Source organism: Vombatus ursinus, unplaced genomic scaffold (assembly GCF_900497805.2).
Source record: "Vombatus ursinus unplaced genomic scaffold, bare-nosed wombat genome assembly UNPS02008996.1, whole genome shotgun sequence".
In the NCBI taxonomy this organism is placed as follows: Eukaryota; Metazoa; Chordata; class Mammalia; order Diprotodontia; family Vombatidae; genus Vombatus; species Vombatus ursinus.
This window is the reverse complement of record NW_020948774.1, coordinates 9,488,140-9,513,452: the sequence shown is the minus strand read 5'-3', so window position 1 is coordinate 9,513,452 and position 25,313 is coordinate 9,488,140. Positions and strand designations below refer to the sequence as shown.

General features: G+C 37.1%; 1 protein-coding gene across 4 annotated transcripts in view; it reads left to right on the top strand.

The window, feature by feature from the left end:
• Positions 1–25,313, top strand: part of LOC114034381 (myosin-8) — a 43,096-nt gene that overhangs the window by 4,494 nt on the left and 13,289 nt on the right. The window contains exons 3-28 of one of the 4 annotated variants that reach the window (XM_027850054.1): positions 76–232; positions 1,906–1,933; positions 2,030–2,128; positions 2,228–2,330; positions 2,467–2,530; positions 5,141–5,239; positions 5,332–5,435; positions 5,827–5,965; positions 9,215–9,333; positions 9,424–9,573; positions 9,675–9,845; positions 10,868–11,177; positions 11,284–11,351; positions 13,801–13,888; positions 13,972–14,089; positions 15,594–15,717; positions 15,812–15,948; positions 16,521–16,776; positions 19,343–19,585; positions 19,706–19,882; positions 19,988–20,133; positions 20,875–20,965; positions 21,054–21,443; positions 23,999–24,125; positions 24,596–24,714; positions 24,879–25,075. In XM_027850054.1, the coding sequence (XP_027705855.1) occupies positions 76–232; positions 1,906–1,933; positions 2,030–2,128; positions 2,228–2,330; positions 2,467–2,530; positions 5,141–5,239; positions 5,332–5,435; positions 5,827–5,965; positions 9,215–9,333; positions 9,424–9,573; positions 9,675–9,845; positions 10,868–11,177; positions 11,284–11,351; positions 13,801–13,888; positions 13,972–14,089; positions 15,594–15,717; positions 15,812–15,948; positions 16,521–16,776; positions 19,343–19,585; positions 19,706–19,882; positions 19,988–20,133; positions 20,875–20,965; positions 21,054–21,443; positions 23,999–24,125; positions 24,596–24,714; positions 24,879–25,075 (3,824 nt within the window). Of the gene's footprint in view, positions 1–75; positions 233–1,905; positions 1,934–2,029; positions 2,142–2,227; positions 2,331–2,466; positions 2,531–5,140; positions 5,240–5,331; positions 5,436–5,826; positions 5,966–9,214; positions 9,334–9,423; positions 9,574–9,674; positions 9,846–10,867; positions 11,196–11,283; positions 11,352–13,800; positions 13,889–13,971; positions 14,090–15,593; positions 15,718–15,811; positions 15,949–16,520; positions 16,777–19,342; positions 19,586–19,705; positions 19,883–19,987; positions 20,134–20,874; positions 20,966–21,053; positions 21,444–23,998; positions 24,126–24,595; positions 24,715–24,878; positions 25,076–25,313 lie in introns of all 4 variants that reach the window. The other 3 variants (XM_027850053.1, XM_027850052.1, XM_027850051.1) reach the window with 3 other exon arrangements.

The window sequence follows — 25,313 nt, the reverse complement described above, 5'->3', positions numbered from 1 at the left end:
TGATGTCTTTAGAGGAATCACTACTTTAATAAGTTAGATGTCAACTGATTATTATAATTTCTTAATTTCCTACAGACCTACTCTGGCCTCTTCTGTGTCACTGTCAATCCCTACAAGTGGCTGCCCGTGTATAACCCAGATGTGGTGGCTGCCTACAGGGGCAAAAAGCGGCAGGAGGCCCCTCCCCACATCTTCTCCATCTCTGATAATGCCTATCAGTTCATGTTAACTGGTGAGGAATTCATCTCTTTTAACATAAATCACACTTACATAGTACTTTCATTAACAACACTTCTGTAAAATATTACTTTTATCACTATCCCAACTATTTTACAGATAAAGAAAGTTCAGAGAGTTGGTAAGTGACTTGTGAGCTGTCACACAGTTATCAAGTATCAGAGCTATGACGTGACCTTAAGCTTCTCCTGGTCTAGCACTCTTTTACACATTACTACATGACCTTTTTTTCATCTACATTAGTCTTGTAAATTATATCCTCCAAAAATATTCCTAAATTCTCAAGTTCTTAGAAATAGCAAGCTTATTGTTCCCCTTTCAAATCCTCAAAGGTACTAGCTACTGCCTCCCTGATGTGAACAGCTATCTGTCTCCCTTCAGTCTGTGATTCATCATTGTCCATCTGGGAAAGAAAATCATTTCTAGGCTCCAAGAATTGCTACTGTTATACTACTAGTGGCTTGTTTTTTCATCTTAGCTATGCATTTAATAACTACATTTTCTGAATCAAAAGTTCAATTCAAGAAACATTTATTACCATGCTCTAGTAACAAATGCTGATCAAACAAAAATGAAAATAAAATGAAAAAAAAATGATGTCTTTAAAGAGCCTAGGGATGACAGCTAAGGATATTTGGTCTGATAAAAGATATTCTCTAATAAGAATATACTTTCTTTTCAAGAAATTACAGTGTCTCAGAAAGTTTTTGGTGCCTTGGAAAGTGCTTGGTCCCTGTAATATTCAGAGGACCTGAAATCAAATTCCGTCTTTCAAGCTTAACACCTGTGTGATCTTGGGTCACCTCACCTCTCTGAGCCTCAGTTTTCTTATCTCTAAAATAAAGGGGTTGTTCTAGATGGCATATTAAATCCTTCCCAGTTCTAGAACTATAATCTGTGATTCATGCTACCTGACTGCTCATTTCCACTACTCCATGTAGTCTATGCTTGATTTTATAAATAGCAACATTATGCATGTATGGCTATAGTTCCTCAGGGACCTACTGGAACTACTGGAAAAACTTTACTCACTCTCCTTATATCCAGAAATAGAATCTAGCCAAATATATTTTCTTTTCAAATATCAAATATTTGATAAATTCCATAAATAAATGATAAATTCTCTCCATATATGTAGAACCAAATATATTTGTTTGTCATTGATTTTAAATCCAGAGGTTATTTAAGAATTTAAGTGCCCTGATATGTCCAGGCAGTGGGCTAGGTGATGAGCATACAGAGATATGATTAAAACAATTCTTGCCTTCAAGGAGCTTATAAACTTTTGAGGGCTCTTCAAGTGAGGACCATATAACTGCCTATTCAAGATTGAGTAAATGGGATTTTTGGTCAAGTATGAGTTAATTTTATTCCTTTCGACATAAAGTTGGTAATCAGAAGTTAGCAAGTGTATATATATATATATATATATATATATATATATGAATATATATATACACATACAAATATATATACATACAAATATGTATACAAATATACATACAAATATATATGCATACAAATATATAAATATGTGTGCATGTACATATATGTTAATTAATGTTAAAATATATAAACTTTTGATGCTAAACACTTTGAGACATTTATGCTGAATTCCAATTTTCACTGCAAAAATATTAACAAATTGTTTCACTTTCTCCTTCATAGACCGTGAGAATCAGTCAATCCTGATCACGTAAGTACATTATATGCATTTTTGTTCTGGTTTTTCAAATTATATTGGCTGTATAGTTCAAGGATCTGAATTGCTTCATTCATTTGGATTTGGCAGTGGAGAATCTGGTGCTGGAAAGACTGTCAATACCAAGCGTGTCATTCAATACTTTGCAACAATTGCAGTTACTGGGGAAAAGAAGAAGGAAGATTCCTCAGGAAAGATGCAGGTGGGTCCATTACCAAAATAAGATTAAAAGTCTCTCCCCATGCTCCCAAGTATATGAACAAATGCCTAGATCTAAACATTGCTTTTTCCTTTTAAGGGGACGCTGGAAGATCAAATAATCAGTGCCAACCCCCTGCTGGAGGCCTTTGGAAATGCCAAAACTGTGAGGAATGACAACTCATCTCGTTTTGTAAGTTTCTTGGTCACTAAGACTCTATCATATTATTCATAAGGGATAGGCTGCCATGTCTATGAATTTGTGAATTCTGTTTATTGTATGTATTTTGTTTGCTTACAAATTTATAGATCATTTTTTTCCTCTCAAGGGTAAATTCATCAGGATCCATTTTGGTACCACAGGGAAACTGGCTTCAGCTGACATTGAAACATGTAAGTAACAAGAGACATGAAAATATGAATTGGGCTTTTTGGTTTGGGGTAGAAAGACTTCATTTGGAGATCTTTTTGATCCCGCATCCTATAAATTAATAACTTGCTTTTAAAAAGCACTGCTGGGGCAACTAGGTGGAACAGTGGATAGAGCACTAGCCCTGAAGTCAGGAGGACCTGAATTCAAATCCGGCCTCAGACCAAACACTTGACCTGTCCTAGCTGTGTGACCTTGGGCAAGTCACTTAACCCTGATTGCCTCACAAAAAAAAAAAGCACTGCCTGTGATAAATATGTTTATCTTACCCATGAGTGAATATTAGTACTGCCCACAAGATATCCAAATGGGAAACTGTGAGGGGCAGCTAGGTGGCGCAGTAGATAGAGCACTGGCTCTGGAGTCAGGAGGATCTGAGTTCAAATCCGATCTCAGACACATAACATGTGCTAGCTGTGTGACCCTGGGCAAGTCACTTAACCCCATTGCCTAGCAAAAAAAAAAAAAACCACAAAACCAAATGGGATACTGTCACCCAGGGAATTCTGATATAACCAGAAAATTCTAGACTTGGAATCAGTACCTTTACCTGACAGATATTATTACCTGATCAGGAAGATACTGGGTGGATGTGAATTTTCAGAGGACCCAGACTGTGTCTGAGTTATATGCCATAGGCCTTTCTTTTCAACAATCATTTCAACAATTTAGTAAGCATTAATTACATTCCTGTAATGTACTACATGCAAAGCACTGTACTAGACATTGAGAATACAAGGACAAAAATTAAAATTATCCCCATGCCCAAGGACTTTACACTGTTTTTGAATCTGTAACATGTAAAAAGATAAGTAAACCCAAGATAATGTAGGGGAAAGGAGAACACTTAAAACTAGAGGGATTGTGAAGGACTTTTCTTAAGAGATTATATCCATATTGGTTGCTTTTAGCAGCCCTTTCTTTAGAGGATAAGTTTTCTGTCCCAGGGGTCACCCTAGGAAGAAATTGACATGGAGAATCAACTTTAATAGATGGTGCCTTTAGCATTTCATCCAAATGCCAGCTCCTCTTCATATCAAGAGTAAAGCTGTCTACCACTGCTAGATATATACCTCAACAAGATCAAAGAAAAAGGAAATTGATCTATATGTCAAAAAGTATTTATAGCAACTCTTTTTTTGGTGCAAAAAAATTGAAACTAAGGGAGTTCCCATTAATTGGGAAATAGGTGAACAAGTTATAGCATATGAATGTGAATATTACTGTGCTGTAAGAAATAATGGCAGGGAACATTTCAGAGAGACTCAGGAAGACTTGTATGAACTGAAGCAGAATGAAGTGAGCAAAACCAGGAGAACAATTTACATAATGATAACAATATTGTAAAGACAACCTTGAAAGACTTAAGAACTCTAATCTTCACAACGACCAACTCATTCCAGACTACTCATGGACTCATAGTGAAAATTGAGATGTGTTTTCTTGACATGGAAATTATTTTGCTTGACTGTGCATATACCTGTCTGTAATAGGGGTTTTGTTTTTCTTTCTTTCTCAATGTTGAAAGGGAGGTAACAGTTAAGAGAAGATAGATTTTCATTGCTTGAAAAAAATTTTAATTAAAGAAAGAAAAGATATCAAGGCTAGTGGCTAGAGTAAGAGGAGAGAGAGCAAATGGCAAGCTTAATGGCAAATACATAATGTCCAGAGAACTAGAGGAAGACCTCATGCTGATTTTTATGGGAGTACATGAGAAGGCATGAATGGGTTGTTATCTGCAGTCCTGGATTCACAGAATAGTATGGATAAGATCATACATAACTGTGATGTATTATTATTAAATTATGTAGAAATACTATTTCTTAGCTTCAATAAAACCCAAATGTTGGTGGGGTGGGAATAGAATAAAGCTGTCCTAAAACAGGCATTTTTCATTGACTAACAGCTAGAGTATATCTGAGCAATATTTGGAGGAAAGTCCTAAGTTGGTAAGGACTGCGGGAAATTGCCCTGGCCTATTTGCACTTAATCCTATAATATTATTCACCTGGAAACTTCTGGGATCATTACAATGCCTTCTGACTGTGAGTGAAGATGTGGAAGTCCCATGAGTATCTTAATGTTAATCCCTGAGGTATTTTAACTACTACCAAAAAGCTATCTTCTTCCAATGGAAATATGCTCACTTAGAAGTGGCCTCAGAATCGTACTTGTGAGCAATACTTGCTGACTCAAGTATTGTTATCACTGTTTTTACAAATAGAAAGATTAGGTGATTTGCACACAGTCATATATGGCTAATAAGTCAATAACCTATGACTTGAATTAAAGCCTTATTCTGAATCCAAATCCAATGTTCTTTCCACATTTACACTGAATTACATTGAATCTGATTACAATACTTCTTAAATGGTGATGTGATTAAAAATGTAAGTTACTTTAAAAAAATACCAAATTACTCTTATCAAACGTACAATCTACATTGCATATTCATTGTCATTGTGTATATCTCACAATGTGATTAAGAAACATTTTAGTTCTGTTTTTTAATTTCTGTAAACTCTTTGAATTTGTTAAAGCTTGCATTTTTCTCCATTTTCTTGTCATTTCAGATCTGCTAGAGAAGTCTAGAGTTACTTTTCAACTAAAGGCTGAAAGAAGCTATCACATTTTTTATCAGATCACATCCAATAAGAAACCAGAACTAATTGGTAAGGCAGTGTTTTAATTTATTACCTGGGCAATAATAATCCCATTAGGAAATTTAAATGTAAACCATATGCCCTGTATTTTATGTGGTTAGAGATGCTTCTGATCACCACCAACCCATATGATTACGCCTTCATCAGTCAAGGGGAGATCACTGTTCCCAGCATTGATGATCAAGAAGAATTGATTGCCACAGATGTAAGTAACACCCACAAAAACGTCAGTTGTGTTTCTAACATGAAGATGGTGTCACCGGCTCTTTGTCAATATAGAGGGTGTTTGCGTGTATGTTTGAGTTGTTTTTCAGTGGTGCTAACAGGTTCTGCTGATGGGTTCATACATTTATGTCTTACCTTACTGAGGCTGCTTTGCGACATCCCTTGGGATATAGCATGTAGCCATGTAACAGTTTGGGTTTTTTTTTTTTTACATATAAAGTTCTATGTAATACATCCCATGTATTACAAGTGACAAATTTATGACACATTGTACCTTGTTACTAAGTAAATCAATAAATGCTTCCTCCTGAAACAAAGTGAAATGTTGAGAATGCTATATCTGACCTCTGTCTTATCTCTTCTTTTTATAGAGTGCTATTGATATCCTGGGTTTTACTACAGAGGAAAAAGTGTCCATTTACAAGCTCACGGGGGCTGTCATGCATTATGGGAACATGAAATTCAAGCAAAAGCAGCGAGAGGAGCAGGCTGAGCCAGACGGCACTGAAGGTAGTAAATAACTATCCATTTGACTTTACATTGTGCAAAATCCCAACGGAACCTAATTCTTAACTCATCATCACTGAATGTATGTGTGTAGGTGTGTGTATATGTATGTATGTATGACATAACTCATACCGGGGGTGACTAAGTAATAGAGCACTGGGCCTGGAATCATAAAGACCTGAGTTCAAATCTGGCCTCAGACACTTCCTAGCTGTGTGACCCTAAGCAAATCACTTAACCCTGTTTGCCTCAATTTCCTCATCTATACAATGAGCTGGAGAAGGAAATAGCAAGGGACAGCTAGCTGGCACAGTGGATTGAGCTCTGGCCTTGGAGTCAGGAGGACCTGAGTTCAAATCTGGCCTCAGACACATAACACTCACTAGCTGTGTGACCCTGGGCAAGTCACTTAACCCCATTGCCAAGCCAAAAAAAAGAAAAGAAGGAAATGGCAAACCACTGCAGCATCTTCGCCAAGGAAACCTCAAATGGGGTCACAAAGAGTCAGATACAATTGAAATGACTGAACAACAACAAAACAAATAATTCATACTGTGTATGACTGATGAAACTGATGAGAGGAAGTACACTACATAGAGTGTTAAACTTGGAGTCAAGCAAACTTGAATTAGAATATCACCATGTAAACATGAGCATGTCACTTAACCTCAGGCAACTCATTAAGATTTATCTCCTGTTTGATCAGCAGATTTGCATTAGCCTACACCGACAAAAACATATTTTCTTATTGATATAGCCTTTATATACAAAATACACACACTTACATATATTAGGTCTGTGTGTATATATGTATATATACATATATGTATGTTGTATATGTAGATAAACAGGTATGAATGCAGGGGAGTGAGGGAATGAGCTCATACTGGTTAGCCAGTTGTTAAAGTTTTAGCATGAGCTAAATCAGCAAATACTACAAATTACTATCTGACTAGACTTAAGAAAATGGTGGTGAAAATGTTAATAATGCAGAATAAACTTAAATGTGTACCTAGAGTACTTTTTTTCCTTTTTTGGAGAGCTGGTGGTTAAAAATTTACCAGCATATTAAGGCATGAATGTACATATGTACATGTTGAAGATCAGAACCATAACTAATAAAAAGATATCTGGGTTTTTCCCGGGGTGGAAAATTTTAGATGACTCAGCACCATCTTGGTGGTTACTTCTTCCCCTATCCAGCCCCAGTGCCAGCCCCAATAACACAGCAGTGGCATCTTTGTAACAGGACACATGGTAGAAAAACCATGTAGTATTATTGTGGGTGTAGGTCCACACTTCATGCTATCACTTCCTCCTACATAGCCCAGAGCAAAAAATGTTAATATAGCATTGCTGAATTCCAAACAAAAGCCAGCATAGATATCAAGGGAGAAAAAGAGAATGAAAAAATATCTAACATTAAGTTTATTTGATTTTTATTTTTAAAAAAAAATTAAAGCATACTCCAGAAAATAAATTTTACATGATTGCACATTAAATTGCTTACCATCTTAGGGAGAGGGGAGTGAAGGGGAGGAAGAAAATTTGGAACTCAAAATTTTATAAAAAATGAATGTTAAAAATTGTCTTAACATGTAATTGGAAAAAAATACTATTAAAAAATACTCCAGAGAATTACCACAAAATTGTTTCCTCCCTAATGTATTTCCTTCATATCCTTTAATTTTCCTCCTGGTTCTAAAGCTAAGATCCTATTATCCTTCCCTCTTCTGAACAGTTTATACCAATTATTGTCTGTAAACCTACTATGTGTTTAACATACATTGTATAGAATCATAGAATGTTGATCTAGAATCATTGACATGCTGGTAATTATTTAAGAATCATCTCTAGGGGAAAATTATGTACACAAAACACACTTTTAAATTTAATCGGCATTATTAATATTTTCTCCATCACTTTCATAGGTCCAGACCATCAACAAAACAATAAACCAAGCCTTTATTTGTAGTGTATCGATTTCTGAGGTGCAAATCCTCACACTGAGAATTTAACAATTGACTCTCACAAAAAGGCTTGAATTGGTACCAGCACTCCCTGTTTAGAATAGACCCTAAATAGCACCTAACCCAACTCCCTTTTTTTACACATGAGGGAACAGAGGTCAAGAGTGATTTACCCAAAGTCTCATAGTAAGCAAATGGCAGAGCTAGAAATATAACCCAGGTCTCCTAGGTCCCAGGAAAGTTTTAGTCCTTGCCACCAAGAAACATATTCTACTAGGGAGCTACAACATATATGCATATCTATTTTTGTGTGTGTGTGTATATATATATATATATATATAAGTATGTATATATAAATATGTATAGATGTATATGTGTGTTTATATGTGTATACACAAACACACACACATATTTGGGGCAGCTAGGTGGCACACTGGATAGAGTGTCAGGCCTAGAATCAGGAAAATTCATTTTCATTCAAATCTGGCGTCAGATACTCACCAGCTATGTGACTCTGGGCAAGTCATTTAACCCTGTTTGCCTCAGTTTCCTTCCTTCCAGAAAAATGAACTGGAGAAGGAAATGGCAAATCACTCCAGTATGTCTGCCAAGAAAACCCCAAATGAGGTCACAAAGAGTTGGACAGAACTGAAAAAAATTAAAATAATACATATATACAACATATATGTGTGTGTAATTTGAGGTAGGATAATCACTAACAACAGGAAGCTAGGTAATACAGTGGATAGAACACTGGGCTTGGAATCAGGAAGACTCAAATCTGTCCTTAGATACTTAGTAGCTGTGTGATCCTGGGCAAGTCACTTATCCCTATTTATCTCAGTTCCTCATCTGTAAACCAGCTGGAGAAGGAAATGGCAAAACATTTTGGTATCTTTGCCAAGAAAACTCAAAAATGGGGCCATGGGATCACAAAGAGTTGGACACAACCGAAAAATGACTGAACAATGACAACAACAAACTCACTAACAACTGGGGATATGAGGGAAGAATGTGACTCCTGACCTGAAATGATGATGATGATGATGACTATGACAACCCCAAGGACACTTGCAACAAATGCAAGATAAAAATACATCTTGGCCAGTGGAGATGATGAGCAGTGTAGTGGGAAATATAATCCATGATATTAAAGGGATGGCATTTAAACCTTTGCAAAGGTTTTTGGTGGTCTATAAAAAAAGCAAAAGTTGCTGTAAAAAACTTGATCGAGAGGGTGGCAAGCATGGTAATCTAACTTTATTTCATCCTACCCTCACAGTTGCTGATAAGGCTGCCTATCTCCAAAATCTGAATTCTGCTGACCTCCTTAAAGCATTGTGCTACCCTAGAGTGAAGGTTGGCAACGAATATGTCACCAAAGGCCAGACTGTGCAGCAGGTGAATTTATTATTTAAACTTATCATGAGGGATTGATACATTCTTGATATTCTTCTAGTAATTCTATGAATCAACCCTCTGTCTTTGAAGGTGAACAACGCTGTGGGTGCTCTGGCTAAAGCCGTCTATGACAAGATGTTCCTGTGGATGGTCGCTCGCATCAACCAGCAGCTGGACACCAAGCAGCCCAGACAGTACTTCATTGGAGTCCTGGACATCGCTGGCTTCGAGATCTTCGACGTGAGTAACCAAATTCTAAATATATCAGTCTACAACCTAACTTGATTTACCTCAGCATTCCTTGTTTCTCCAGTCTCACTCAAAGTATTTGATTCACTCAGTTCAACAGCCTGGAGCAGCTGTGCATCAACTTCACCAATGAGAAACTGCAGCAGTTCTTCAACCACCACATGTTCGTGCTGGAGCAGGAGGAGTACAAGAAGGAAGGCATCGAGTGGGAGTTCATTGACTTCGGGATGGACCTGGCGGCCTGCATCGAGCTCATTGAGAAGGTGTGCTTGACCTTTTTAAAAAAGTGGTTTAATCATATCATTATTCAAGGTTGACTTTGGTCTTCTCATATGTCTCTTCAAAGACAGACAATGCACCTCTTATCACTATTAATTATACTCTACCAGGTTTGAGATAGGGGCGTTTAAAATGTTGTATTTCATAATTTGAAAAGAACTTTCCTTTCCCAATTCATACATAGAAAGAATGAGAGAGAACACATTCTTAGAACAACTGACATGGGGCCTGTTTAAAAGCACTTAACAAAAAGCCTAACATTCTAGGCTTGTGTTATTTTATTTTGGTTTTTTTCTGATCTACCTTCCTTTATTATGATAAAAAATATTACCATTTAAACCAAATCTACTTCTGATTTTGTATTTTAAATATTTCATAAGTGACATACCAAAAAAAATGTGGTCCCATTATTCTTCATAATCACAACCAGCCAAACAACTACTCTGTTCAAAATCAAGGAGCCAAGCAATAGAATTCAAATTATTTTAATTCTTTCTATATAAATAGTGAAGAAGTTAAAATATATTAAAGACATTCAATTATTGGGGTTATTTTAAATCTCACTGTAATTATAATATTACAGGATACATTCTTTTGGATCAGCAAGGTTAAATTTAATGATAAAACTTTAAAAGTGAACTGGCTTGTCTAAGAAAATATTTAAAAATAAACATTTAAAAACAAACTCTTACTCTGAAATTTGGATCCTACATATCCTGTTTTCTTTTCTCTTTAGAAACAAAGCTATTCATAATGTGGTTTTCTTATAACATAGTGGTAGCGACGGAACTATTGCATAATTTGAGAGACAACTCATTAAGTTGACAGGAGTGCTTTTAATGAGTGTAACCAAATAATTTTTTCCCAAATAAAGTTATTTTCTTGATCTCTGACATGAGTTTGCTTAATTTAGGGCTGTGTATGACCCAAAGAAATAACAATCATGTCAATATTTACTTTTGAAAGAGGATAGTTTGAAATCCAATGTCTTTCCTCTGCCTTTCAGCCACTGGGCATTTTCTCCATCCTAGAAGAGGAATGTATGTTCCCCAAAGCAACAGACACATCTTTCAAAAACAAGCTATATGACCAGCATCTTGGCAAATCCAGCAACTTCCAGAAACCCAAGCCTACCAAAGGGAAGGCTGAAGCCCACTTCTCTCTGATACACTATGCTGGCATTGTAGACTACAATATTGCAGGCTGGCTAGACAAGAATAAGGACCCCCTGAATGAGACAGTGGTTGGGCTCTACCAGAAATCCTCAATGAAAACTCTGGCTTATCTTTTCTCTGCATATGCTGCAGCTGAAGCTGGTAATATCTGCAATGCTTGTCTGAACATATTGATTCCTACAGAATTTTCAAGTAACATTCCAGAGTCCAGATTATATTTTAATTGATGGATTTTTTCCCATCTCAGATGGTGGAGCAAAGAAAAGTTCCAAGAAGAAGGGATCATCTTTCCAGACAGTGTCAGCTCTTTTCAGGGTACAGTGCAAACTTGATTCAACATTCTCTAGCTAATTTCAGGAAATGCTTATAATTATTGCATCTTGGATGAACTTTGTTTGGAGGAATAAGGAATGCTAATTTCTTATCCCTATCGCTTGAGTGCTAATTTTTGTCCTGAGGACCCTGAGAAATTAGGCAGTCCAGGAAACCAACCCTAGCTAGAATTTACAGACTATTTCCGCACAGTTAAGGCAAGACTAATGTAAGTCCTTTAGAAATGTACTCTTGTGGAATAAACAGACCCCAGACACCTTCAAACTCACCAATCATGAGTAAGCTAGATAAGCTAAAGGAGTTTGTCAAATCACTTTGGTGTCTAAGAGGTGCCTTTCTGGACTCACCCATTATATTAGCTGTTTTTGTTTACATGCCTTCTCCTTATTCACTCTGACCAGACTATAGCATATATTTCCATTTATTTCCCTCATGCACATAATCACTACCCATCAAGACTGGAAAGAATGAACCAAAGGGTCAGTAGAAGTAGTAACAGCAGCAGCAGCAGTATCTAGCATTTATATAGTATGCTAAGGTTGGCAAAGTGCTTTACCTAAGTCATCTTATTTGATCCAATGTGTGTGTCTATGTGTGTGTATGTGTGTGTGTGTGTGTGTATGTATGTATGTGTACATATACATATACATATATATAATATTAGAATAATAAGCCAAGTGTAATAAGACCAAATTTCATAAGGTAAAAAGCCCTATATTTAGGATGAAAAAAGTCAACTTCACAAGAACAAGATGGGGGAATTATGATGAAATAACAATTTTCCTGAAAAATATCTGGGGGTATTAATGGACTGAAGTTTATTGTCAGTCAACGTTTTAATTGTTTGTCTATTTTTTGTAGCTAAGGAAAAATAGTGTGATCTTAGGTTGCAATGAGAGGCACAGTGTCCAGAATACAGGGGGTAGTAATTTTGTTGTATTCTAAGTTGACCAGATGACATGTGAAGCATTGTTTTCAGTTCTAGACACCACATTTTTTAATTTAATTTTTAATTTATGGAATAAAACAAGCATTTCTATAACAGTGCAAAAAAGATGATTGCAATGCAACTGCGAATCTATTATGCACAATTATGTATATATTTTTTTAAATATACAACAAAATTATCATGTAAATTTCTTTTTTTTTCCCTCCCTCCCCCACCCTAGAGGTGGCTACCATTAGACCCAAATAGTTTCTATACATACTTCTATTTTTCCAGTTCTTTCTGTAGAAACCACATTTTTTTTAAAAAGTTGTTATTGCAGTTCAGTTATGTCCGACTCTTTGTGACCCCACTTGCAATTTTCTTGGCAAAAATACTAGGGTGGTTTGCCATTTCCTTCTCTAGTTTATTTTACAGATAAGGAAACTGTTACTAACAGGATTAAGGGACTTGCCCAGGGTCACACAGCTGGTAAGTGTCTGAGATCAGATTTGAATTCAGGAAGATATGGGTCTTCCTGACCCCAAGTCCAGACCAATCAGTATAATGAGGGCATAAGAGACCATGTCATATGAGGATTGGTTGAAGGCAAAAGGGATATTTAACTCAGAAAAGAAAATAACAGGAAGGGGAGATGTGGGGCAAGGGACAAGGAAGGGACATAATAGCTAGAATGTCAAAGGGTTAGACTTGTTTTGCTTGGCACCAGAAAAGAAAACAAGGAGGAAATTTTAGAAGTTGAAGAGAGGTCAATTTTAGTTTGAGATTAGAAAAATTTCCAAAAACTTAAATCTATCCAAAAGTGGGGTGGGTTGTCTTTGAGGGGTAGTGGGTTACTCTGCCCCTCAATTCATTGAGGATCTTCAAGCAGAGGCTGAATGACTACTTGTGGAAATATTACAGAAGAGATTGATTAGATATGGGTTGGACTAAACAGCTTCTGAAATCTTTTCAAACATGAGGTTCCGTGATTCTGTGCATTAGGAATTCCTTTCCTGCATGTTTTATAGTGTTGTTGTGATATACATAGGAGTGCTTTTTAATCCCTATAAAATATAATCAGTGTTACAATACACTGATAGTAAGAGAGGTTTTATGGTTAAGACCTGAGTTGAAGCCCCACCTCTATTACATGCAGCATGACAATGACCCGTCACTTAAACTCTCGGTGCTCTTAGACCGTTTTCTAAGACTGTCATTTGCAGAACAGTTGCCTCTGGGATTTACCACCAACAATGAAATCACAGGTCCAGACATTGAAATGATATCAGCATTCTCATCTCCCCAATTATTGTAATAGTCAAATATTCATGAGGCTATTCACAAGCCTACTTGAAATGGTATTCTTCTTGCTGGAGGACTGATCTTTTGAAGGAATTTTTGGTCAGATACAGGTTGAACAGGCATTTGAGGTCCCTTCCACTTCTGAGATTCTGTGATTCTGATGTCATCTATATTCATGAAACTTCTTATGTGGTCTCCTAGGAGAATTTAAACAAGCTGATGACCAACCTGAGGAGCACTCACCCTCACTTTGTCCGGTGCATCATTCCCAATGAAACCAAAACTCCTGGTAAGAGACTCAGATTAAAATACCTGTTGGTTATGAGCTCTTCATTTTGCAAGACAGTGAACATATATGATGGTTTCTTTCAGGTATCATGGAACATGAACTTGTCCTGCACCAGCTGAGGTGTAACGGTGTGCTAGAAGGCATCAGAATCTGCCGGAAAGGATTCCCAAGTCGAATCCTATATGGTGATTTCAAACAGAGGTCAGCCATTCCTTAGTGTATTTCATATAATATATGAAATATATATATTTATATAAATATGTATATTTATATAAATATATTTTATATAAATATGTATATTTATATAAATATATTTTATATAAATATATTTCATATAGTATAGTAATGCAACCCTTCAATATTTCACCTTTGCAATGTTATAAAATTCTGCACATATCATGTTTAATTGGTTGTATAAGTGAGCAAACAAAGTGTTGCCTGGGATAGAACAGCAGGACAGATAAAAATGAACACTTTTTGAAGATGGGAAATAGACATGGATTAAACAGTGGAAAAACAGATTTTCACAGGACACAGTTAATGAAATTTCGTGAAGGCAGAGCAGTATAGTGCAAAGAATATTGGATTTGGAGTCAAATGATATGGATTTGAATTCAAATTCTATTTTTTACTCCTTGGACAAGTCACTCTCCCTCTCTTATCCTCAGTTTTCTTATCTGTACAATGAGAGAATTGTCCGTGAAATCCTTCAGCTCTTCAATCATTTTGATTTTTATCTTTCTTCTCAGGTTATCATTAGTATTTCTTTGGATTTATTTTTTTTATCCAGACTTCTGATTTCATCAATGAAGGGAACTCACAGAGAGGAAACTCCCTCTCCCGATGCATAGAGGCAACTGTTTTACAACTTATAGTTTTAGAAAATTGCCTGGGTGATTGAAATGTTAAGTGATTTCCTCAGTATCATACAGGACTGTGTCAGTGAATCAAAAATCATTTCCTAAGTGCTATGTGCCAGTCACTATTCTAAGGCTAAGGGTGTAAAGAAAGTTGAAAACATGGTCCCTGCCTTCAAAGAGGGCACATTCTAGTGATGGAAACAGCATATAAATAACTAGGTACATACAAGATATATAAATAGCAGATGGAAGGTAATCTGAGAGGGGAAAACACTGGCAGAGATAGGATTTGAATTTAGGCTCCAAGGTGAGCACTCTCTAGGCCTGGAGTCAAGAAGACCTGAGTTCAAATCCGACCTCAGACATTTACTAGCTGTATGACTCTCACCATGTCACTTAACCTCTGTTTGCCTCAGTTTTCTCTTCTGTAAAATGTGAAATGTAAAAAATAGGAATACTACCTACCTCCTAGGGTTATTGTGAGGATCAAATAAAATAATAATTGTAAAGCACTTAGCACAGTGCCTGTAACATAGTAAGCACTACATAAATATTAGTTATTTGCTATACTGAACTGCTTCTCTTGAGATTCAGTTATATTCACCAAATTCAATCAGAAATAGTTATTTATTTCCTGCCACGTGCTCAGTGGAGGCCTCCAAAGCTATCTAGTCTACACTGCTAAGGATATCAAGGTATGTGACATATAGCCATCTGATTCATGTTGTTTCCATTATTCTATTGGAGGAAGTTAATTGAAATCAACAAACAAACAACAAATTAATTACCTGATGAACTAGTGTTTCTGTGGGTTATAACACTTTACAACTTGTTTAATCCTACAGATACAAGGTTTTAAATGCAAGTGCTATTCCTGAAGGGCAATTCATTGATAGCAAGAAGGCTTCGGAGAAACTTCTTGCATCTATTGATGTGGATCACACCCAGTATAAATTTGGTCACACCAAGGTATAAGCACTAATTTTTTGTGTCGGACATAAGTGACTTCTACCTTGTTTGTACTTCCTAAAGAATGAAAGATTGTGATCTTTTCTTTGTTAAGGTTTTCTTCAAAGCTGGTCTTCTGGGTCTCTTGGAGGAGATGAGAGATGATAAACTAGCACAGATTATCACCCGAACTCAAGCCATGTGCAGAGGATTCCTCATGAGGGTAGAGTACCAGAAAATGTTGCAAAGAAGGTAACAATAATAACAATAATGTCTCTGCTTTTGTTTCAATTCTCCTAAAGACACAGAATTGCCAAATTTTAGCACTGGAAAAATAAGCATTAGAAAGAACCCAGTTGTTCCAACCTCCTACCTAAAGCAGCATTCCACATGATTTTGATCCACATACCAATGGCCAAGAAGTATTCTACTTCTTCACCCTACCTTCCACTCTCAAATCACAAACATATTATTTTGAAAATCAGGTCCTATATTAAGAATACTTAACATTATACATATATTCAAACATGGCTATGTATGTTGCCTTACCAAAAAGACAAATCTTGGTCACTAATGAATAGAGATTTATGAACCCATCTTTATGTAGATTTTTTATGAATCAGAATTCCTTAGCAAAGCAGCATTAATACAGACTTTGTCTACTCTATAGAAATAGAACTGACATTAATTAAAATAGGATGACGTTTATAATAATTCAGTTACCATGGGCAAGACATCTGTGCTAAGCCCTGATACCACTAGCAATGATAACTTACCTAGTAAAGAGCTACAGAAGCTCAATTTGCCTTTTTGTTACGTTTCAGAGAAGCCCTCTTTTGTATCCAGTACAACGTCCGCGCTTTCATGAATGTCAAGCACTGGCCTTGGATGAAATTATTCTTTAAAATCAAACCTCTGCTCAAGAGTGCTGAAACTGAGAAGGAGATGGCCACCATGAAAGAGGAATTTGAGAAAACAAAAGAAAGTCTTGCAAAGTCAGAGGCAAAAAGGAAGGAGCTGGAAGAAAAAATGGTATCTCTCTTGAAAGAGAAAAATGACCTGCAGCTCCAAGTTCAATCAGTGAGTATTCAGCACTAAAATAAGAGGCTACTATTATTGAATGCATTCTAAAAGGAATATTTTTATTATCCTACAATAGTAAGTAATGCACAAATTTAAAGAATCCACCCCAAATGTTCACGTGTGCCTGGCCTGTGGTAGAACATTCCAAGCTTGTATTAGTCTGATCATCCAGAGTTGGACACGTTGTAACTTGACTCTAGCATAGTGATGTCATTTTGGTCCTCTTTGAGAATATAGCACAAGAAAAACCAACCAACCAACCAAGATACCCAAATGGGTCTTGTTTTTCATAATTTTTCATTCCTAGTATAAATTCAACCCACTCATAGGCTGTAATCTTTTTCATGTGTTATTAGTCTTTTTGCTGATACTTTTATTTAAAATTATTTATTTTTATTTTCATCAGGGATATTGGTCTATAACAGAGATCCTTACTCTTTTTTGTGTGGTGTACACCATAGGCAGTCTAGTGAAATCTATGGACCCCATCTTGGAAAGTTTTTCTGAGATGGACCCCATCTCAGATAGGATATCTAGGCAGACAATGGATAGAGCGCTGGGGTCAGAGTCAGGAAGACCTGAAGTCACATCCGACTTCAGACACTTACTAGCTGTGTGGCCCTGGACAAGTTGTTTAACCTCTGTTTGCTTCAGTTTCCTCATCTGTAAAATGGAGATAATAACAACACTTACCTCCCAGGGATGTTGTGAGGATCAAAAAGATAATAATTGTAAAGTGCTGGGCACAGTGCCTGGCACATAGTAAGTACTACATAAATGTTAGGATCATTTTTTAAATACATAAAATAAAAATACATAGGATAGAAAAGAAACCAATTATATTTAAATAGTTTTAATGTTTTAGAACAATTTTACGGATCCCAGACTAAGAATTCCTGGTGTAGTTTTCTTTCTCTGCTTTGTGTCTCCATGGTTTAGGTATAAAGACCATATTTGTCTCATAAAAATAATTTAACAGGAAGTCTTTTCCTATTTTTCAAAAAGCTCATGTAATAATGGAATTAATTGCTCTTTGATAGAATTCATTTATAAATCCATTTAGTCTTAAGGTTTTTTCCCTCTGGGAGTTCAATTATGCCTTTTTTTATTGAATTATTTAAATTACTTCTCATTCTTAATCAGGGTACTTTATGTTTTTATAAATATTGAGCCATTTCATTTCACTTATCAGTTTTAATAGCATTTAATTGGACCAAATGGTTTAAAATAATTTCCTTTATTTCCTCTTCGTTTTTTGGAAATTCTCATTTTTAATTTTGGTAATTTGGTTTTCCTCTCTTTTCTAATAAGATTAGTTGATAATATTTTTTCCAAAAATCCAGCTCTAAGTTTCATTAATTCAGTAAGCTTATTTTCCATTTTATTAGTATTTTCTTTGATTTCTAGAATTTACATTTTCATACAATTTAGAGGGTTTTTATTTGTTTTTCTTGTTTTTTGTTTTAAGATACATGCCAATTAATTTATTTTGTTTTACTTTTGTTGATGAAAGTTTTTAGAGATAGAAATTTTCCCCTCAGGAATACTTTGGCTTCTTTCCAAAGAGGCAGCTAGATGGTGTAGTGGACTTGCAGGCAAAAAGGCCAGAATTCCAATTTTGCACGTATGTGTCCTTTTCCTCTTTCTTGATCTCCGGAATATGGGCCTAGTAATGGTATCACTGGGTCAAATGGTTTGCTGAATCCTTTCTTTAGAGGCTCTTTATTGTTTGGGGGTGGGTGTATAGGGGGTAGGTAGTGGTGGTGATTAGTTAAAAAATGTTTTTCTGCATTTGTTTTTGATGTTTTAATTACAGTAGTGTCTTTGCTTTTTCTCAAACAAGACACTCTGTGCCTTTCACTATCTGTCCCTCATTCCTGGGATACTCTCCCTTTTCATCTCTGCCTCCTGGTGTCCTCAGCCCACATTCTATAAAAGGTCTTTCTTGATTCTGCTCAATGTTAGCCTTCCTTTTGGTCTTACCTCCACTTACCCTGTATATATCTTGTATGTGCATAGTTGTTTACATGTTGGTCCCCCCCCCCTCCCACCCCCACCACCCATTAGACTGTGAAATCCTTGAGGAAAAGTACTATTTTTGCTTTTCTTTGTATCCTCAGTGCTCAGTGCTAGGTCTGGCACATAGTAGGAACTTGATAAATACTTATTGACTTGACTTGAAGTAGCTGTTAATATCCCAACAACAAGAAAGCACAGGGAGTGAGGTTAAGGAATTTCAAGTAAACCCAGGTCTCCTGAATCTCACCCAGTAAAGCATTTCTTCTAGTAGATTTTATTACTTCTTTTCACCCTTAAAGATGGTCATCCCATTATCTATCTAAATCCTGTTTCCTAGGAAGTATTAGTTGGGTTTCTATGTGTAGACACAGCTTTATTCCTACTTGTCTTTTTGGAATTTTTGAAGCCAGCATAATAAAATTAGCTAGGCTTCTTTAAAATGAAAAACATTCATCATAATTCAGTAAGCATGGCTTTTTCTCTTCAAAGAACATGCTTAAACTTTAAATCTCTAATGCAATAACTGAATGCATTTTCTCCCCAGGAAGCTGATAGCTTGGCTGATGCAGAGGAACGATGTGAACAGCTTATCAAGAACAAAATCCAGCTTGAGGCAAAGATCAAAGAATTGACTGAAAGAGCTGAAGATGAAGAAGAAGTAAATGCTGAACTGACAGCCAAGAAGAGGAAATTGGAGGATGAATGTTCAGAGCTCAAGAAAGACATTGATGACCTTGAGCTGACCCTAGCCAAAGTTGAAAAGGAAAAACATGCTACAGAAAACAAGGTCTGAGTTATGTTCCTTATATTTACCTCCTAAGTATTCCACACTACTGATACAGATATAGATATATACATATAGTTAATGTATTTTATGTTAAAACAATCTCATTCTCCACTTATTAAGGTGAAAAACCTCACAGAAGAGATGGCAGGGTTGGATGAAACCATTGCTAAGCTCACTAAAGAGAAGAAAGCCCTCCAAGAGGCCCACCAGCAGACCCTAGATGACCTGCAGGCAGAAGAGGACAAAGTGAACACACTGACCAAAGCCAAAACCAAATTGGAACAGCAAGTGGATGATGTAAGTCTTAAAAAATAAATAAATAAATTTCTTTCCTTCTGAAAGAGAAAACAAAAAAAAAAGTTACTTTAATATTGTAAAACTGCTTACATCTTTTTGATTCAGCTTGAAGGGTCATTGGAACAAGAAAAGAAGCTTTGCATGGACCTGGAGAGAGCAAAGCGAAAACTTGAGGGTGACCTGAAATTGGCCCAAGAATCCACAATGGACGTGGAAAACGACAAAGCACAGCTCGATGAAAAACTTAAAAAGTAAGCAGCTTTGAATGAAACCCTGAAAATGGAAAGAACAGCAACCACACAAACTAAACACTGTGTAATTATAATGACCAAGCTTGACACAGGAAAAAGATAAGAAAATAAGCCTTTCTCTTTTCTTTGCAAAGTTGGAGATGAAGGGAGTAGAATATAGATGGGAACTGTGAGTGTGGAACATTGCAAATACAATCAAGTTAGTTTCATGTGATAGTTTTGTTGAATCACTCTTTTTCTTCTTTCTTTTTCTTCTTGTTTATGAAAGATAGCTTGCTGAGTAGGAAAAGGGGAGGGAGATGAAATTTTTGGAAATGAAGGTGATATAAAATCAGAAGATAGAAATATTTTTAAACAGTTTTAAGTATGTAGTGAGGAAAACAATGTCTGTATGAGATGGTCTTTTTAATTCAAATGAGTCAGCCTGTAACTCTGTAAGCCTCTCTAGTAGGGAAGCTGAGCCTAGTATATCACTTGAGCCCAGGAATTCTAAACTGCTTAGCCAATTGGGTGAATGAACTAAATCTGGCACCAATATGGTCAGCCTCCATGAACAAGAGGGCCAACCAGGCTGCCTAAGGAAGGATGAAGCAGCCCAGGTTGAAAATGGAGCGGGTCAAATATTCTGTGCAGATCAGCAATGGGATTGGGCCCAGGGGTAGGCTCTGAATTTCCAGCTTGGGTGAGATAAGGAGACCTAACAAAATAGAATTAAAAACTAACAGATTATTGTTCCAAAAGGAAAGAGTTTGAAATCAGCAACCTACAAAGCAAGATTGAAGATGAACAGGCAGTGGAAATTCAATTACAGAAGAAGATTAAAGAGTTGCAGGTAAAGCATCACTTCTCTGAATTCCAATCCTCAGAGAATTAGCCATCAACAGGTAGGTGCTGATGAGTGTGCTTTCCCCTACTGCCAGGCCCGCATTGAAGAACTGGAGGAGGAAATCGAGGCAGAACGCGCCTCTCGGGCAAAAGCTGAGAAGCAGCGATCTGATCTCTCCAGGGAGCTCGAGGAGATCAGCGAGCGCCTGGAAGAAGCTGGTGGGGCAACTTCAGCTCAGATTGAGATGAACAAGAAGCGAGAGGCTGAATTCCAGAAGATGCGTAGGGACCTTGAAGAGGCCACCCTGCAGCATGAAGCCACAGCTGCTGCACTCCGTAAGAAGCACGCGGATAGCGTAGCTGAGCTTGGGGAGCAAATCGACAACCTGCAGAGGGTCAAACAGAAACTGGAGAAGGAGAAGAGTGAACTGAAGTTAGAAATTGATGACCTTTCCAGTAACATGGAAATGCTCTCCAAAGCTAAGGTAATGAAGGAGTTTATATATAATGTCACAAACAGAAATAATCCTCCCTTCTTTGCAGAGGTGAAGGACAAATAGCTGTGAAAAATTGTATAGACTGTCACATTTGGTTAATGTGGGTTTTTCCAAGCTGCTTGTTTTCTTTCTTTCTATTATCTATTGATAGTTTGCTGGGTAGAGTAGATATATTGGGAAATGAAGATGAAGCTAAAAAAATGATACCAATAAAAAATTAACATTCTTGGGGCAACTAGGTGGTACAGTGGACAGAGCATTGGCACTGGACTCAGGAGCACCTGAGTTCAAATCCGAGCCCAGACACTAGCTGTGTGACCCTGAGCAAGTCACTTAACCCCATTGCCTAGACCCCCCCAAAATAATAATAATAATAATGACATTCTTAAAACCAATAGTAGATATCTAATTCAAGAAAATAAAATAAAAGTAATCAAAATTAGAAAAACTATCCCCTTGATAATTAATTCTTTTCATAGCTTCTCACTCATCTTTCTCAGTTGTGACTATTTTAATTCTTTTTTTCTATCTGTCACACTTGTTCTACTTGTTCTTACCACAAATGTTGGCCACAACTAGGGGCAAAAGAACGTTCTTCTTTCAAAATAAAATTTTAGTGCGAATTTTCTTATATTAGGTAGGTTCTCAATACAGACTAGTTCCAGGTTATTGGAAGCTATTGACCAACCCACAAACTAGTCAGCAGCTGTCCAGTTCTAAACTATTAATTAATGGAGACAGGCCCCTAAACCTGTCAAAACTTCAAGGGTTCTCAAGTGATCTTGGGTAGATCTGGATCAGACTTACCAAAAAGTTGGAACAGTGGAACTTAATTTTTAGGGCAATGTGGTAGCACATAGGAAGCTTTATAGTATATTCAGATATGCAGGACTCCTATGATAGATTGGAACCTCTGACTCCAAGGAGAAATTGACCCGCCTACTCCTGATTTCTGTCCTGAGAAGACAGTTATTGTAGAAACAGCACTAGAACTAGGCTTTAGAAGATCCAGGTTCTAGTTCTGACCACCATTTTCTCACTGTTTGAACTAGGCCAAGCCACTTTAGTGTCACTTTTCTTGTTAGTAAATTGAATAAGTTAGGTAAAGTGATCTCTAAAATCTCTTTCAGCTTAATATTTATGATTCAGTTTCTCCCTGGATATTCTGGAAGTTGGTCTGGGTCTACAGAAGATTAACTGGGAGTAGCAGCAAGCCTCCCAAAATTGGGTTATGAATTTAGAGCTGGAAGGAACCTTAAAGATCATCTAATCCAACCCCCTTCATTTATATATGAGGAAATTGAGGTACAAAGATTTTAAGTGATTTGCCCAAGGTCACACAGCTAATAAGTGTCAAAGGCTGGAAAGGACCCAGATCTCTTTGAGGAAAAGTCCAGTGCCCTAATCTACTATACCATGCTGCCTGTTCCTAACCTGAACCTAGAGGCTCCAAAGGTAGTCAGGGATCCAAAGGGCAGGAAAAGCTTCAAAGAGAGTTTGTGTCTTGAGAACATTTAGAAAAATGTGGAGTTTCAACACTCCTAACCCAGAGAATCACAAGATCTCGGAGCTGAAAGGCAAATCAGGGGTCATGCAAGCCCACCCATACTTGAACAAGAATCCATCCTCCAACATAGCTGACAAATGGTTGTATAGCCTTTGTCTAAAGACCTCTAGTGAGAAGCAATACACTGCCCCATGAGGCAGCATTCCACTTTGGGATAACTAATTGCTATGACGTTTTCCTCACCTAAAGCCTAATTCTGCCTCTTTGCAATTTCCTCCCATCATTTTTATTGAGATGAAGCAGACCACATACAATCTCCCTTCCACATGACAGTCCCTGTCTTCCTTCTGGCAATATCACTTACCCTCATATTAATTACCAAAAATTAGTAGTAATGACCAAGTTAAACAAGTCTTATGAGGTTCCATCACCTAGATATGTGTTTCAGGAAAAAACAGATCTCTATTGTCAGATACTTTTGAATCACCTGGAAGGTTGATTAGTCGCCTTCTTTTTCCATTGTCTCAGACAAAAAGACATTTAGGAAAAACCCTAGCCTTAGCTTAAATAGCCCAAGGTTTCCCACTGCATCCAGGGCCATTGCCAGTACTCTTGACTTATGTCTTGCCACTGGGCTCCAGTGACTCTGGAGGAGAAAGTGAGGCTGATGACTTTGCACAGCTCAGCCTCACTTAAATCTAATTCACTTGCAAGTCAAGACATCACTCAACTGATATCTTTGGTCCTCTTTGAGAACGAAGGGCAAACAACAACAACCACCTCTTCCCAAATCTCTCAGAGTGTCAAAATCATTCTCCAGGAGTGTGAAATGAATTAACATTAATTTCCTTAGACCTCCAAGGCCTCTGAGGGTCACTATTTTAAGGGGATAATATCCATTTAGACATATCAATTTTGGCATGTTTATTTTCATTATTTTATAACCACTTCTAGAAAATATGTTGTATTTAAAAGTGGCTTAAGGTAAAGTTTTTACTCTTCTGACTGTGCTCAGTGCCTCATTATTCTCTCCTAGGCAAATCTTGAAAAACTGTCCCGAAGTCTGGAAGATCAAGTTAGTGAACTTAAGAACAGCGAAGATGAACAACAGCGTCTGGTCAATGAGCTGACAGCCCAGAAAGCACGACAGCTGACAGAGGCAGGCAAGTTTCTTCATTGAGTCTATGAATGTACAGGAGGCAGGGCATTGAAACGAGGATCCTGAAGAGCTCCATTTGGGATCTTTCAACATTGGGCAAGGCACCTCATCTCTCTCAGTTTTCTTATCTGTAAAATGGAAATTATTGGAATTAGATGAGATGACTTTCAAGGTTCATTCCAGTTCTAAATCTATGATCTTATAAATAGTGAATCAGACAGAACTGAAAAGAAATTCTGGGTGAGAAGCAGAATTTCAGTTTTGGAAGTGAGAAATGCACCTCAAAAGACAAACTATTTTTGTTGATCAAACAAATCAGAAAAGACTACAAATTCCATAGAAATTGGGGGGGGTGGTATTCATTAGGTATAATAGCAACAACTAGGAGTGGGTTCTGTGTACAGGGATATGCAAGCCTTAAGTCTCTTTTCTTTGTCTATGATCCTAATAAAATGTTCCACTTTGTTATTTTAGGTGAATACTCCCGTCAATTAGATGAGAAAGAAATTTTGGTCTCTCAGCTTTTAAGGGGTAAACAAGCATTTACCCAACAAACTGAAGAACTGAAGCGGCAGCTAGAAGAGGAGTCTAAAGTGAGTAACTGATGATAACTTTTCTTTGTCTTTGTTTCTTTTTCTGTTTGTGTATATTTTTGCATCTCAAGATTTTTTCCAGTAGTTCATTCTTCTATACTGATGAAAATGAAGATTCCTTATAAGCAAATGAAACTAACACATCGATATTACCATTTTCATAGGCCAAGAATGCTCTGGCCCATGCACTGCAGTCAGTCCGCCACGACTGTGACTTGTTACGGGAACAGTATGAAGAGGAACAGGAAGCCAAGGCGGAGATGCAAAGGGCATTGTCCAAGGCCAATGGGGAAGTTGCTCAGTGGAGGACCAAATATGAGACGGATGCCATTCAACGCACAGAGGAACTGGAGGAGGCCAAGTACGTAGGATGAGCCTAAGGACAAAGGAAAGGGATGACTTGGGCTACGTCTAATCATCAGTTGCATAGAAGTGTACCTAAAAGTCACTAGCCTTCAATCTAGTGTTAAAGGACATGGAATTAGTTTAAACTATAAAATACTTATCCTTAAGGTAGACTAAACCAGAGCCTTCAGATGTCCTTGTACACACACACACACACACACACACACACACACACACACACACACACACACACA